At 45.2% G+C, this 17,175-nt stretch overlaps 1 protein-coding gene across 2 annotated transcripts; it reads left to right on the top strand.

Annotated features, from left to right (window-relative positions):
• The first annotated feature begins 222 nt into the window (after positions 1-222).
• LOC115669216 (probable thiol methyltransferase 2) lies at positions 223-17,040 on the top strand. Of its 2 annotated transcripts, none has more exons than XM_056305324.1 (8): positions 223-481; positions 13,968-14,098; positions 14,197-14,283; positions 15,172-15,272; positions 15,370-15,469; positions 15,893-15,939; positions 16,063-16,141; positions 16,648-17,040. In XM_056305324.1, exons 1-8 carry the CDS (start codon positions 253-255, stop codon positions 16,699-16,701), a joined length of 828 nt encoding a protein of 275 aa, XP_056161299.1. In that variant the 5' UTR covers positions 223-252; the 3' UTR covers positions 16,702-17,040. The 2 variants fall into 2 exon arrangements, with proteins under 2 accessions (XP_056161299.1, XP_056161300.1); XM_056305325.1 differs by lacking the exon at positions 223-481 and adding an exon at positions 13,601-13,727.
• The last annotated feature ends 135 nt before the right edge of the window (positions 17,041-17,175 follow it).

Genomic DNA, 17,175 nt, shown 5'->3' with positions numbered 1-17,175 from the left:
ACAATTCGTAACACCACGGGCGATACGGTCCTTGAATTTTGGCTTGCTCATCAAGCGGTCCCCTCTTCCTTCGTAAGCCTCTCAACATATAAGTCTAACAATACCATTACACAATTCGCAATCGCTCATCAAGCGGTCCCCTCTTCCTTCGTACGCCTCTCAACATATAAGTCTAACCATACCATTACACAATTCGTAATACCACGGGCAATGCCATTATACAATTCGTAAGACCGCGGGGCGACATGGTCCATGAATTTTGGCTCATCAAGGGGCCCCCCCTCTCGCTCAAGTCCGTTTATATGTACGCCGGCCCTTCGGCATTCACATCCCACATTCACAGGCATTTCCTTGTGTGTTCGCAGCGGGTTCCGAAAGATGGCGACCGAACTAGTGCAAGGAGAAACAGAGCAGACCGAGGCGACACCGATATATCCGAATTTATCAGCCTTCCAAGAGCTAATCCACAGCTTCCGTGAAGGTACGTTAATCCCCTTTGCTCTCCGGTTGTGTAAAAACCTTTGGTAAGAGTCACCCCTTTGTTCTTCTTCTTTTCTTTTCTTTCTTTTCTTTTTTTTTTTTGTCTATGACCTTCCGGTATCCGTGGTAGTCCCGACTAAATCCGGAATTGAGCACTGTCGGACCCGCAAGGGGGTGGCTCTCCCAGCACCGTTTGCTCCATACACAAAGGCTCGAACTCGAGACCTTGCTTAAGGGAACCTAGGTAGGCTCCTTACCACCTGGGCCAAGGAACGTCGGTACTCGACCCATATATATATATTTTTTTGGGAATTTGTGTGTCGGGAAGTTATCGCTGTGTAGTGACGATTATGGTGTCCTAAACGGTGAAGGGCTAATTCTCATTTAACTCAAAAGAATTAGAATTTTCATAAAAGGCTACCAGCAACCGCCGGAACGGTATTTCGGCCTCAGTGAACACTCTTAACGTTTGTCAGATCGGGTCTTTACAAAACCTATCAGCTTTTCATCCCCAAACCACACACCTATTGGAGAAGGCCTCGCTTTAATGTCATGTTGTCAGTCGAAAAGGCGCCTCTTATGAGTTAATTCCAATTTCATATGTATATCCCAACAACGCCTTTCCTCTGTTCGGTGCGCAATTCGGTTTATTCTCATTCCTTTCACTATTATAAAAACTTATTAAGAGTCGCTCTTTGTTCGAACCCTCTGGTCTCGATAAATAGTCCCCGCCCTTGTCGGATTGAGTTGATACACAACACATCAACAATACAACAGTATTTCATCACCACAAAGGTAGATTAATACAAAGAAGCAAGAAGATCTAGGTACGGCCAGAAAAATTGGAGACAATTTGGAGAAGGACTTCAACAAACAGAAACAATTAACTTGTAGATCTCGATCTCACGAACAACTTACTAAAATTCCAACCAATTCGACAAGGTTTTTATGGTTGAATTTGATTGCCTCTCCTCTTTAAAGGTAAAAATTGGAGACAATTTGGAGAAGGACTTCAATGAACAGAAACGATCAACTTGCAGATTTCGATCTCACGAACAACTTACTAAAATTTCAACCAATTCGACAAGGTTTTTATGGTTGAATTTGATCACCTCTCCTCTTTAAAGGTAAAAATTGGAGACAATTTGGAGAAGGACTTCAACAAACAGAAACGATCAACTTGTAGATCTCGATCTAACGAACAACTTACTAAAATTTCAACCAATTCGACAAGGTTTTTATGGTTGAATTTGATCACCTCTCCTCTTTAAAGGTAAAAATTGGAGACAATTTGGAGAAGGACTTCAACAAACAGAAACGATCAACTTGTAGATCTCGATCTAACGAACAACTTACTAAAATTTCAACCAATTCGACAAGATTTTTATCGTTGAATCTGATCCCCTCTCCTCTTTAAAGGTGCACTCTCCCTGTCTGCATCTATTTCTTTTTTCGTTTCTTTAGCGAACATACTCTCTCTCTCTCTTAACGTTCAAACCCTTTTTTCTTTCTTTTTGCCTTTTTTTTTTTTAAGTTTATGATGCGCTGGTCCCATGACGCGGACTTAGCCCATCAAATCTCCCCTTCTTCCCGGCTTACGAGGAAGTTCCATCATACCCCTTTATTTATAGAAAAATATATCAAAAAAATCTTAAATATTTTACATTAATACCAATTTAATCTTAAATTTTTTTTATACTAATTAAGTTTCAAATTTTTTATTTTTACATCAATTCAGTTCTTTCTGTCAATTTTAATAGAATATTATTGATGTAAACATCGGCCGATTTACGTAATACCGCTGACGTTGACGGGGATTGTCACGCCCCGAACCCCGCGGGCGCACGACATCCCGCTATGGTCGTTATGATGCGACGACCCAGGACTCGTCGCCGACCCTTTTCTTTTTATCTTTGAATTACGCAAGCGGAAACGATAACCAACACAATAATCCCCAGACAATAATTAAATCAGGGATAGCGAGAGGAAAACCAGACATAACAAAAGCCATTTTAATATTCACTTGATTAACCCCTGGGAACATACTTACAGGCCCACTCCGGGCGTTTTCACAAAAGCCAGCAAAAGACAAAGGTTAGGGTTAATTTACTCCATCCAAAAGATCAGCTTCCAGGCCTAACCCTCAAGGACCAACCCAAAAACTGCGGTACTCCAAACCGCATAAGAAGCAACGACAAGCTAAGGTCCTGAAAAAGGTTTAACAACAACAAATGAGATAAAATCTCAATAAGTTAACGGCCTAAGCCCCGCTTAGGAGGCCAACTCGCACGGGGGTCCCTAAACAGGCGAAACGACGACAACAACATCATTAACAACCACAGGCATCCTCACCTCGCCTTGGTACACACGTTGATGAAATGCATATGTCACATACTCGAAGCATTTAACGAGATTTTCCATGCATTAATGCAACACAAGTCAGCGTGTCTCGATTATAAGGCAAAACCCGCTTGGGCACGTCCCATACCATGCCTAGCAGCTTTCTACCCCATAATCAAGCACTATGCATCACACGTATTCCACTATTACGCCCCTCGGGGCCACCACACATCAAGCGATACGCAAGCAAGATGGCGGTCTACCGGTAAAACCGGGCTCCGTCCCGCCCCGTCGGGCACGGCTACGTCAAACGATACACGGGATGACGGCATTCCAATACGGCAACATCAAACGATACACAGATGGTATCCCGTAAGGAGCATCGAGTCCGGCCTCGGGCCGCGACAAGGCATCCGGGTATCGGCACTCAGTATTATCCCCAGGCATCCGATAAATCGGGCAACGTCAAGCGATACACAGCAAGACGGCTTTAACGTGTGACCACACGAGCACACAAGCATACCGGCCAATTATTATCTTTTCAATTAGCCCATGCGTCCATGAATAGTGCTCCCACAATGCCGCATAACAAACCAAGTGGTCACACATGCAAACAGTCAATCAATTCTTGCACTCTTCGATATCAAACACGAATATCAATCGCAAAGTATCACTAACATTACTTGGCATAACAGAATAAAATAATTTAATTCCAAAAGTCTCATAAATTTTCCACAGAAACTTTCGATCAAACAATTTGCCATAAAATCAATTTAATATGACAATACACGGCAAAATCGCCAACATTCAAGCTAGAAATCATAATTTGAAATTATAAATTTTCCGAAATAACAATAAATTAAATTCGGAATTAATTAATTACTAATATCCGAAAATAATATAATATTCCAAAATGTCAAAATATTTCCTCGAATTGAAATCATTCAAATCATTTCCTAAAAATGCCAATTTATACGGTAAAATCCAACATTGGCATCACAATATGACGTTAGAAATTTCCGAAAATAATAACATTTAATTTTCGGAAATTAATTATTTAATAATAAAATATTAATATTTAAATCCGAAAATAATAAAATAATATTTAATTCCGAAAATATTTTTATTTAATAAAATAATCAACAATATTAATATAATTGATAACCTATCACCACATCACGATAACTTATCACACGAACGATAACCTATCACCAAAGGTTATCTAATAATTCAACATTAATTTAATCTAAACCTTAATTAAACTTAACATAAACTACCCTAAGCAAGTTTAACACCCTAAACACGGGATTAGGGGTTAACTTACTCGGCTAACGCCGGCGACGACGCGAGGACGACGGCGGCGACAAGGGCGGTCCGCGGTCGGCTTCCGGTTCGGTTTCGGCGGCCGGGACGGACGGCGAACGAGCGCGGCGAGGAGACAGGCTACCATCATGGGTCAAGCTGCTCGCGTGGCTTGGCCGTTCCTGCCGACTGGGACAAAGCTAGCCTGCGACGGTCGGAGGTGGACGACGACGCACGGCGAAGCTTAGCCGGACGGCGGTGGCGGGCGACGGAGGCGAGCGGAGCTTGACCGCGGCGGCCGGACAAGGCGGACACTGGGCTCGGTCGGACGATGGACTGACGACGATGGTTGGGGGAAGGCGCAGCGACGGTTGCTCGCGGCGGGAGGATGACGGCCGGGCCGACGGAGGCGCGATCGGCTCCGGCGAGGCGCTGCCGCGCTTTGCCGGGAGAACAATGGAAACTGGAGGGTCAGGCGGTGGCGCCCGGCAAATGGGACGACTCGTGACGAGCGGGCGGAGGTGGACGACGCACGGCGGGTGGCCGGGTTCCGGCGAGAAGGGCTAGTCGGCGGCAGCAAAAATGAAGAAGCAGAAGCAGTAGCCGACGGGAAGCAGAAGCAAGGGAGAAGCAAGACCAGCGAAGGAAAAGGAGAAGGGAAAAAGAAAAAGAAGAAGAAAAGGGGAAATGATGGGGCTAGTGAGGTAGGTGGGGGGTTTGGTGGTCAGACACGCAAAAAGGGAGGGGGAGACCGGCGGAAAAAGAGGAGAGAGAGAGAGAGAAAAAGCAAAGGTCAAATCGCAATAATCGCGATCCAACGGCCACGGTTTAAACCCGAAAAATGATCCGACGGTCCCCGAAAAAATCCTAATTAATATTTTTAGGATTTGGCCAAAAGGGTGTTAATAAAAACACACTTGCGCGATCTACTACCCAAATTCGCACCCGGTCAAAAATTCACTTTTCACGTATCCCGTAATATCGAGATTGACCACACTAATATCGACACCGTCCAATTAAATTCGTTCCGGAATTTCGAGAAATTCGACGCCAAAGTTTGGGCTCTAAATAACGGCCAAATTCGATCGAATGCGATTCTAGCGAAATCTCAATTTTTTTTAAAAACAATAACCGGGAGTGATCAGTTCCCGGGCGAGATTTTACTATAAGCACACTGACGAATTACACGTTTTATAAATCCCAAAAATGGGTCGAAATTCGGAATGTCACAACTCTTCCCCCCTTACAAAAATTTCGTCCTCGAAATTTACACCCCAACCCAACTATTCAAACAAATGGGGGTATTGGTGTCGCATCAACTCTTCACTTTCCCACGTGGCTCCCTCGGTCCCATGATGTTGCCACACTACTTTGACAAGAGGAATCGTTTTGTTTCTTAATACCTGCTCCTTCCGATCCTCAATTCTCACGGGTCTTTCCACGTACGACACTCTGTCATCCACGTCGATCTCTTCATAGTTCAAAACGTGGGTCGGATCCGGTTCATACTTTCTTAGCATAGACACGTGGAATACATCATGTACTTGAGCCAACCTTGGTGGCAATGCTAGACGATATGCCAACGCTCCAATTCGCTCCAAGATTTCGAACGGTCCTACATATCTTGGGCTCAGCTTGCCTTTCTTGCCAAAGCGCGATATCCCTCGCATCGGTGATACCTTGAGGAACACATGATCTCCGACTTGAAACTCCAATGGTCTACGTCGCCTATCTGCGTAAGTTTTCTGGCGACTTTGAGCAGTCCTTAGTCTATCCCTGATGACTTTAACAGCATCCGACGACTGTTGTACCAACTCGGGTCCCGAAATCTTTCGTTCTCCAACTTCGTTCCAACAAACAGGAGTCCTACAGGGTCTGCCATAAAGTGCTTCGAAAGGTGCCATTTTGATACTCTGCTGATAACTGTTATTGTACGCGAATTCGACAAGATGCAACTGTTCTTCCCAACTCCCTTTGAAATCCAGAACGCAGGCTCGTAGCATATCCTCGAGAGTCTGAATCGTTCTCTCGGATTGTCCATCTGTCTGCGGATGAAAAGCAGTGCTATACTGCAGCTTTGTTCCCATGGCGCCTTGAAGACTTTTCCAGAACGTGGCGGTGAACTTGGGGTCTCGATCTGACGTGATCGTCACCGGCACGCCATGGAGACGAACTATATGTCTCACGTACAACTCAGCATACTTGTCCATGGCAAAGTCCTTTCGCACTGGAATGAAATGAGCAGACTTTGTGAGTCTATCTACCACAACCCAGATGGAATCATTACCTCTTTGACTCCTCGGTAGACCCATCACGAAGTCCATCGTGATATGCTCCCATTTCCATTCTGGTATTTCCAGCGGTTGCAATAGTCCACCAGGTCTACAGTGTTGAGCCTTCACCTGTTGACACGTTAAACATCTAGCCACATGCTTGGCAATATCTCCTTTCATGCCATTCCACCAATAATATTGGCGAAGATTCTGATATATTTTTGTGCTGCCCGGATGAATACTGTAGTTACTGCGATGAGCTTCTGCTAAAATTTCCTCTTTAAGTCTTTCATCATTGGGCACACACAACCGTCCACGAAACTTCAAGATCCCATCATCGGATACTTGAAAGTCAGGTTTCCTCTTAGATGCGTCCATTTGCAGAATCTTTTGCAGTTCAGGATCCGAAGGTTGCGCTGCTTTAATCCTGATTTGCATTTCAGGCTCGATTCTGAGAGTAGCCATTAAACTCGAGAGGTGACTTACCTCGAACCTGAAATCCGAGTCCCGGAATCCTTCAAGCAAAATCCATTCTTGAACCATCATATGCGCAATCGAGGACTTTCGGCTTAACGCATCGGCTACCTTGTTAGCCTTACCCGGATGATACAAAATGTCGCAATCATAGTCCTTCAGCAACTCCATCCATCTACGCTGTCTCATATTCAATTCTTTCTGCGAAAATAGATACTTTAAACTCTGATGATCCGTATAGATATGAAACCTTTCTCCGCACAGATAATGCCTCCAAATCTTAAGCGCGAATATGATAGCAGCCAATTTCAAGTCGTGTGTCGGGTAATTCAACTCGTGTGGTCTTAATTGTCGGGACGCATATGCTACAACTCTTCCATGTTGCATTAAAACACATCCCGATCCTTTGTATGACGCGTCGCTGTAAATCTCATATCCCCCTGAACCAGACGGTAAGGTTAGAACAGGTGCGAGTTAGCTTCTGCTTAAGCTCTTGAAAACTACGCTCACACTTATCCGTCCATTCGAACTTCATGTCCTTTTTCAGTAATCGCGTCAAGGGCATGGCTATAGCAGAAAACTTTTCCACGAACCTCCTATAATAGCCAGCCAATCCCAAGAAACTCCGAACTTCGATTCATCGTCGTTGGTCTAGGCCAATTCATAACCGCCTCAATCTTAGCCGGGTCTACTTGAAATTCCTTCCCCGTAAATCACGTGTCCAAGGAAAGCCACTCGAGTTAACCAAAACTCGCACTTACTAAGCTTGGCATACAATTTATGATCTCGAAGAGTCTGCAGCACTGTCCTCAAATGCTGTTGGTGTTCCTCTGAACTCTTCGAATACACCAAAATGTCATCAATGAACACGATCACGAACTTATCCAAATACTCCTTGAACACCCTGTTCATCAAGTCCATAAAAGCTGCAGGCGCATTTGTCAGACCAAACGGCATCACGGTAAACTCATAATGTCCATAGCGCGTTCTAAATGCCGTCTTCGGTATATCTTCCTTTCGAATTCTCAACTGGTGGTAACCTGTCCTCAGGTCTATCTTCGAGAATACCGAAGCTCCTCGAAGTTGGTCAAACAAATCATCTATCCTAGGCAACGGATACTTATTCTTAATCGTCACCTGATTGAGTTGCCGATAGTCGATGCAAAGGCGCAACGACCCGTCCTTCTTCCTTACAAATAGAACTGGCGCTCCCCAAGGTGATGCACTAAGACGAATAAATCCTTTGTCCAACAATTCCTGCATCTGAACCTTTAACTCCTTCAATTCCGATAATGCCATTCTATAAGGTGCCTTAGAAATCGGTTCCGTTCCAGGGGCCAACTCAATCACAAATTCGATTTCCCTTTCGGGGGGCAACCCAGGCAATTCCTCAGGGAAAACGTCCGAAAATTCTCGCACCACAGCAATATCTTGCATCCCAGGTTCCTCTACCAAAGTGTCAATTACAGTCGCCAAATAGCCTTGGCAACCCTCATCCAATAACTGAGTCGCCTCGAGTGACGAGATTAAAGGGATCGAAGGTCCTCCTCGATTCCCGACAAACTCAAAACCGACACTCCCTACTGGCTCAAACTGTATCGTCTTACGATAGCAGTTTACCGTGGCTCGTTGCTTGGTGAGCCAATCCATTCCAATAATCACGTCAAAGTCGAACATCGTCAAAACAATCAAATCTATGCTGTCCTCACGACCACCAACAGATAATCTACAACCAGTACAGCCTACTGCAGACACTATACTATCCTTTAAAGGGGTAGAAATATTATAAACCACTCCCAGCGGTTTCGGACTTAACCCCACTAATTCCACAAATTGCTTAGCCACAAATGAATGCGTAGCTCCGGGGATCAAACAAAGCATAGGCAAGCATGGTCGTGTAACGAAACCGCACTGTAATGACGGCAGGCGAGTCCTCCGCCTCCTTCCTTGTGACAGCATAGACCCTTCCTTGCACTTGGGGTCGGTTCCACTGGTTCGGCGGGGCGCTACTTGCAGGTTGTCCTACCTGCTGCATTGGTCTTTGCGCTCCCGTTGCCTGGCGTGGACAGTCTCTCACGTGGTGGCCGTGCTGGCCACATCCAAAACAAACTCCCGTCCTCATAGGGCACGGGGCTGATCCATGGTGTCTTCCACAGAATCGACAGGGGCCATTATTGTTGTACACCGGTTTCCTCACGCCACCTTTCTTATTAGGAGGGACGTGGAACTTACTTCCTGTCATCGGTCTCTTCCCAAACCGATGATTATCCTTGTTTGGCACAAACCGCGATCCAGACGCGGCTGTCCTCTCAGCCAAGTTTCTCTCAATTAATTGCGCTCTTTCATACAGCTCATTATAGTCCTTCAGATTTAGGGGCACCAGTTGATCCTTGATCTCAGGTTTCAGCCCATCTCTAAACCTCCTTGCCTTATCAACCGGATCTTCGATCAACCTTGGGGCATATTGGGACAACTCAGCAAACCTTGCTTCGTACTGGTCTACCGTCAACTGGTTCTGTCGGAGACGCTGAAACTCATTCATCTTCTGCTCTCGAGCGCAGTCCGAAAAGTACTTATTATAAAAAGCTTCCACGAAGGCACCCCACACCCGGGCCGTACCTTCGGGAAATACCCTCCTCTGGGTAGCTTCCCACCAAGTACTAGCGTTACCTTGCAATTGGTAGACTGCCAGTGTCACCTTGTCTTCATCTGTACATCTCAATAAGGCAAAAACCTTATCCAACTCCCTAATCCAGAGGGTTGCAGCCTCAGGATCACCCGCGCCAGTGAACTTGGGCGGCTTGAGTTTCAGAAATTGCTCCACCAACTTGTGCATGGGCTAGTTCCCATTTCCATTGCCAGCTAACGGAACATCTACAGGCACAGGCGCAGGTGCAGGTGCAGGTGCAGGTGCAGGTGCAGGTACAGCAGCGGCAGCGGCGGCTTGATTCTGAGCCTGCTGCCCTATTAAAGTCTCTAAAGCCTGCAGGATCTGGTCCAATCTAGGATCCCCTGGTGCTCTCCTTCTGGCACCAGCCTGACCCGGTTCGGCCCTCCTCCTAGGGGCTCTCGGTTCAGGATTATCCATCTCGCAGGATCTTTACAGAAACCTGCTTTCCAATTCCAACAAGGAATTAGAATTCCTGAACAACTTGCTTACGAATGAAAAAGCTAACAACCAAACACAGGCACTTAGTGTCTTGCTAACTCACTATCCCAAAACCCATCGCACCTTATCACTCCAGGTCTCGACCAAACTTGGATCGAGCTGACCTTGCTCTGATACCAATTCGGACGGGGATGTCACGCCCGAACCCGCGGGCGCACGACATCCCGCTATGGTCGTTATGATGCGACGACCCAGGACTCGTCGCCGACCCTTTTCTTTTATCTTTGAATTACGCAAGCGGAAACGATAACCAACACAACAATCCCTGGACAATAATTAAATCGGGGATAGCGAGAGGAAAACCGAGACATAACAAAAGCCATTTTAATATTCACTTGATTAACCCCCGGGAACATACTTACAGGCCCACTCCCAGCGTTTTCACAAAAGCCAACAAAAGACAAAGGTTAGGGTTAATTTACTCCATCCAAAAGATCAGCTTCCAGGCCTAACCCTCAAGGACCAACCCAAAAACTGCGGTACTCCAAACCGCATAAGAAGCAACGACAAGCTAAGGTCCTGAAAAAGGTTTAACAACAACAAATGAGATAAAATCTCAATAAGTTAACGGCCTAAGCCCCGCTTAGGAGGCCAACTCGCACGGGGGTCCCTAAACAGGCGAAACGACGACAACAACATCATTAACAACCACATGCATCCTCACCTCGCCTTGGTACACACGTTGATGAAATGCATATGTCACATACTCGAAGCATTTAACGAGATTTTCCATGCATTAATGCAACACAGTCGCGCGTGTCTCGATTATAAGGCAAAACCCGCTTGGGCACGTCCCATACCATGCCTAGCAGTTTCTACCCCATAATCAAGCACTATGCATCACACGTATTCCACTATTACGCCTCGGGCCACCACACATCAAGCGATACGCAAAGAAGATGGCGGTCTACCGGTAAAAACCGGGCTCCGTCCCGCCCCGTCTGGGCACGGCTACGTCAAACGATACACGGGATGACGGCATTCCAATACGGCAACATCAAACGATACACGAAGATGGTATCCCGTAAGGAGCATCGAGTCCGGCCTCGGGCCGCGACAAGGCATCCGGGTATCGGCACTCAGATTATCCCCAGGCATCCGATAAATCGGGCAACGTCAAGCGATACACAAAGAAGACGGCTTTAACGTGTGACCACACGAGCACACAAGCATACCTACCAATTATTATCTTTTCAATTAGCCCATGCGTCCATGAATAGTGCTCCCACAATGCCGCATAACAAACCAAGTGGTCACACATGCAAACAGTCAATCAATTCTTGCACTCTTCGATATCAAACACGAATATCAATCGCAAAGTATCACTAACATTACTTGGCATAACAGAATAAAATAATTTAATTCCAAAAGTCTCATAAATTTTCCACAGAAACTTTCGATCAAACAATTTGCCATAAAATCAATTTAATACGACAATACACGGCAAAATCGCCAACATTCAAGCTAGAAATCATAATTTGAAATTATAAATTTTCCGAAATAACAATAAATTAAATTCGGAATTAATTAATTACTAATATCCGAAAATAATATAATATTCCAAAATGTCAAAATATTTCCTCGAATTGAAATCATTCAAATCATTTCCTAAAAATGCCAATTTATACGGTAAAATCCAACATTGGCATCACAATATGACGTTAGAAATTTCCGAAAATAATAACATTTAATTTTCGGAAATTAATTATTTAATAATAAAATATTAATATTTAAATCCGAAAATAATAAAATAATATTTAATTCCGAAAATATTTTTATTTAATAAAATAATCAACAATATTAATATAATTGATAACCTATCACCACATCACGATAACTTATCACACGAACGATAACCTATCACCAAAGGTTATCTAATAATTCAACATTAATTTAATCTAAACCTTAATTAAACTTAACATAAACTACCCTAAGCAAGTTTAACACCCTAAACACGGGATTAGGGGTTAACTTACTCGGCTAACGCCGGCGACGACGCGAGGACGACGGCGGCGACAAGGGCGGTCCGCGGTGGCTTCCGGTTCGGTTTCGGCAGCCGGCGGACGACGGCGAACGAGCGCGGCGAGGGAGACAGCCGCTGTGGGGGCTGCTCCGGCGTGGCTTGGCTGTTCCCGTCGACTGGGACAGCAGCGGCGACGGTCGGAGGTGGACGGCGACGCACGGCGAAGCTCAGCTGGACGGCGGTGGCGAGCGACGGAGGCGAGCGGAGCTTGACCGCGGCGGCTGGACAAGGCGGACACGGCTCGGTCGGGACGATGGACGGACGACGATGGTTGGGGGGAAGGCGCAGCGACGGTTGCTCGCGGCGGGGAGGATGACGGCTGGGCCGACGGGAGGCGCGATCGGCTCCGGCGAGGGGCGCTGCTCGCGCCTTGCTGGGAGAACAGCCGGAAACGAGGGCTGGGGCGGTGGCGCCCGGGCAGCTGGGACGACGGTGACGAGCGGCGGAGGTGGACGACGCACGGCGGGTGGCTGGTTCCGGCGAGAAGGGCTAGTCGGCGGCAGCAAAAATGAAGAAGCAGAAGCAGTAGCCGACGGGAAGCAGAAGCAAGGGAGAAGCAAGACCAGCGAAGGAAAAGGAGAAGGGAAAAAGAAAAAGAAGAAGAAAAGGGGAAATGATGGGGCTAGTGAGGTAGGTGGGGGGTTTGGTGGTCAGACACGCAAAAAGGGAGGGGGAGACCGGCGGAAAAAGAGGAGAGAGAGAGAGAAAAAGCAAAGGTCAAATCGCAATAATCGCGATCCAACGGCCACGGTTTAAACCCGAAAAATGATCCAACGGTCCCCGAAAAAATCCTAATTAATATTTTTAGGATTTGGCCAAAAGGGTGTTAATAAAAACACACTGCGAGGGTGATCTACCAGTCCAAATTTGCACCCGGTCAAAAATTCACTTTTCACGTATCCCAGGTAATATCGAGATTGACCACACTAATATCGACACCGTCCAATTAAATTCGTCCCGGAATTCCGAGAAATTCGACGCCAAAGTTTGAGCTCTAAATAACGGCCAAATTCGATCGAATGCGATTCTAGCGAAATCTCAATTTTTTTTAAAAACAATAACCGGGAGTGATCAGTTCCCGGGCGAGATTTTACTATAAGCACACTGACGAATTACACGTTTTATAAATCCCAAAAATGGGTCGAAATTCGGAATGTCACAGGGATAATTCTTCATAAAATTTAATACATTTTTTGTCGATTTTTGAAACATTTCTTCTAATTTTTCTTTTAATTCTTTTAACTTTCTTCTGCCTTTTGGCCGGTCGTCGAGCCTCGCTCGTAAAAGTAATATGAGTAAAGAGAAAAGTTATCTTACATGGACGAGGGACCCACTAAGAGAGTCCAAATAAATAATTAATATTGTTCAAAATCGCGAACAGGCTCGGGTAAAAAGTATTTCGGGCTTAATACCCGACCCGAGCTTCCGTTGTGGCGCCGTCGATCCGAGCTCTGCGCCGGGCGATTCCGTTTCCGCCGTCTCCGTACAGCGGCCTCCGCCGCGAGCGCGAGGGCGGAGGAGGCCGCCTCCGCCGGCGCCGGCGGCGCCACCCGGGGGATGGCCGCGAGCGGCGGGGAGGGGGGCGACGGCGTCGCCGCCGCCTCCAAGTCCAAGCTCGCCACCCACGTCGATCGGATCAAGCAACTCGTCCACGGAGAGTCGGCCGGTACTCCTCGGAGCTCTCTCTCGATTTCCGTGCGCGCGTTTGCTTCGTTTCTTCCGGTGATTCTGCTTCTTCCGCGCGTTGACTGTGTTGGGTCGGCCGAGTTGAAGCCGCCGTTTTGTTGCTTCGTACGCCTATGTCTATGCGGGGTGGTGGGCGCTAGAGGGTTATGTTGGGCTGTCAAACTTGCGAATTACAATCGGTATGGTACTATAATAACTCGAGTCCCTGGCTTCTTACTAGATGGTTGGAAGAAGTGCTGGGAGCAAGGGTTGACCCCCTGGGATTTAGGACAACCGACCCCAATACTTCAGCAGCTTCACCAGATGGGTGCTCTTCCAAAAGGCAGGGCTCTTGTTCCAGGATGTGGCTCTGTAAGTGGTACCATCTCTTCCATTATTTGAGCTTACCTTTGAGATCCAAAGCAAATGCTGCTGTTTTTGGCCCTCACGAAGTTCCCTGCATGTGACAGGGCTATGATGTGGCATCTATTGCCTGTCCCGAACGCTATGTTGTGGGAATAGACATATCAGAAGGTGCCATAAAGAGAGCAATACAGGTAATAACACTTCTTGGGCTTGAATTTATGCATCATGCTGATGACTGGGCGTTGCATACTTGCTTTCTCTGGGGGTGGATTATCTCTTCTTCTGTATATAGCACATACAGGCTCCGCAACAGCTGACAACGTGCCAATCCAAAATAATTTGAAGTGGTAGAAGTTATTCAAGCACAATTTCTTTGATTATAAGTATGTACTGTGTTTTCCTCTGCTTTCCTGTATGTAGCAACTCATTTCAGTATCCCATGAAGGTGATGATATGACACCTTCCTTTTCCTTTTGCTCCAAGTTGCCCTTGTGGGACTATAAATTTCTGTGGCTGCTATCAACGAAAAATGCTAGGGACTAGAAATGACGCATTTCCTTCTTTAGTATCACGGGGCATGTCAGCTGCATAATTTTGTCACATAATTATGACTGTTAGACTACCGTGACATGCTAAGAACCAAGAGATCGTCGCTTTGCTGCTTGCTAGTGATGTCACTTTACCTGTAGATAGACATTAACAGAGAGCCATTTGAGTGGAGGATATCTCTTCTATGTTTTCACATAAGATTTGGTACCAGAGTACCATTTAGTTTATTGTATTATCCATTTATAATAGCGGATTAGCTCTTTTGTGCTCGGTTGGTTCATTAATTAGGCAATCATATAGCATGCTAACTTCTATTTTATTCTTGAGATTGGTGAAGGATGCCTTTAAATTCCAAAGTGAAGCTCTCGTGCCAGAACATGCTTTGTATGGTTTTTCTCTCCAGTTAGTGTGTTTCATGCGCTTAAAAAGGCTGATGTGGTCTGGTACTTGAGTTCGTGTTCCGTAGTGAGATGTTTGTTTAGCTGATTCTCTTTTCCAAAGTCTCATTCAACATCTTATGCATGAGGCAGCTATTCTCTTCATCACCAAATGCAAATCATTTCATCTTCCTGAAGGAGGATTTCTTCACTTGGAATCCAACAGAGCTCTTTGATCTTATTTTTGATTATACGTAAGTCAAATTAAGCCATTTGTGTTCTTTTCATCTTCTTCCATTTCTGTGAGGAAATCAATGGTGATCAAATTTTTCCTTTCCCCCCAACGAGCAGGTTCTTTTGTGCAATTGAGCCAGAAATAAGAGCAGCATGGGCAGAGCGAATGAGTGAATTATTGGGACCAGATGGCGAGCTCATCACCCTGATGTTTCCGGTTCTAATTTTAACTGTCTAATATGCTTTTCTTTTTCCTTTCTATCGATGCTTCTTTTCGCAATCGAACAGAAATACTTTGACTCTGTAAATCAGTCTCTGAATGGACTTGGGAAATTGGCGAATGCTATTAAGGTCCACATTCTTATGACGGCTGAAGGATGTGAAAGAATAATAGGACATTTCACTTTGCTTGTTTCTTGTCTTTGTCGCCTTTTTCCTCTCTTTTCTTTTTCCTTCTCTTGTAGAAAGAAGTTTTCAGCTTTTTCTATAATTGACAAGGTTTCTGATATTAATCTCTAGTTTTCTACTGATTGTAGGATGCTCCATGATAGGTCTTGGAAAATCCAATGGATATAATTGATTGTTGAAGTGTATGTCAGGCTATATCTATGTATCTTATGGTTCTTGGTTGGTTGTGCAGATCGGTGATCTCATTGATGGACCTCCTTATAAAGTATCAATATCAGAGTAAGCACTCATTTTTCAGTGGTCTAGATACCAGTGTAGTTTATAAGTGCGTCATGAGCAGAATGCTGCGTAATATGCCATTAGCTTTATGGCTGCAAAATAGGCTAACTTGTATTTGTACAGTTATGAGGAGGTATTGTGTCCCTTGGGCTTCAAGGCTATCTCCATTATGGATAATGAACTGGCTGTTGGACCCCGCAAGGTATGTCTAGATGGTTGCTTCTATTCTTGACATGAACTTATGGTTGTTGATTCTATTAGATGAACCTTTGGTATTTGTTGTGTTCCTGCCTTTGTAATGTTGTGAGACATTCTAAGTCGATTCACTTGATTGATACTTGATAGAATTGGAAAAGTTCATATTGAAAAGGCATACCAAAGACGAATAGGGACAAAAACTCTATACCGCTATTTGAGAACTCTAGTCTCCAAATAGGCTGGGTCGATCTCGTTAAGCTGTTCAAGGTGGGACAAGCAGTGTAGTAGCGTTGTTGGTGGTGATATCCTTTCTCGCTGGTTTATCGTCTAGACTTTGATTAGTTGATGAAGCTTTACCGAAACTGTTAAATGCAAAGATTTGTCGGCAGTGTATGCAACACTTCTTTTCCTGTTGCATACAGAAGAGTGAAAAGGTTGCTGTCTCATTACGTGTGTCAGGATGCGCGCTCATATATAAAAGGGCTCTAACATGACTTTTCTGTTTTCCAGGGAAAGGAAAAGATTGGAAGGTGGAAGAAGATAATAAAGAACTCCACGGTGTGATATCTTGCAACATTCTCAATCCTCCAATCTCATCGTACATCAATCGGAGAAACTACAAGCAAGAAGTAAAAGTTGGGAGGCAATTTGCTTTCCCTCTTTCCCCTCATTTCTCTTTCAGTCTTTATGGTTTTTGCTACTTCTATATGTACAAATACTCTGGACTTGATTACCGAGCATGCCGACTGATTCAGCTTGAAAAATGAGATGGGTGCTTGGGTGTGAGCTTGTGTTTGTTTTTTTGGCTAGAAGGGTGTGAGCTTGTTGTTGAGTAAGAAAAGCACTTTCCAAAGTTTGATTAAAAAGGAGCAAGACCTGATTGCATCCTCTAACTTCGAAACTTTTACAGTTCTACCTACCACCACAAATTCCATCAATGCAATTATTCACGTAAGTTTTAAGTTTTTACCGATTCCCAACAACAGCATCGAGCAAGGTTTTATTGTTGAAGCCATTGTTCAAGCTGCCAAATGCTCA

This window comes from Syzygium oleosum, unplaced genomic scaffold (assembly GCF_021117445.2).
Source record: "Syzygium oleosum isolate NSW1041296 unplaced genomic scaffold, Sole_v2.1 Sole_v2.37, whole genome shotgun sequence".
In the NCBI taxonomy this organism is placed as follows: Eukaryota; Viridiplantae; Streptophyta; class Magnoliopsida; order Myrtales; family Myrtaceae; genus Syzygium; species Syzygium oleosum.
The sequence above is the reverse complement of the archived record's forward strand: the minus strand, read 5'-3'. Positions and strand labels throughout refer to the sequence as shown.

Coding starts and splice junctions, on each gene's coding strand:
- LOC115669216 (XM_056305324.1), top strand. CDS start 253: ATGAATTTTGGCTCATCAAGGGGCCCCCCCTCTCGCTCAAGTCCGTTT. Junction 14,284..15,171: donor CCATAAAGAGAGCAATACAG/GTAATAACACTT, acceptor TGCATGAGGCAG/CTATTCTCTTCATCACCAAA. Junction 15,273..15,369: donor GATCTTATTTTTGATTATAC/GTAAGTCAAATT, acceptor CCCAACGAGCAG/GTTCTTTTGTGCAATTGAGC.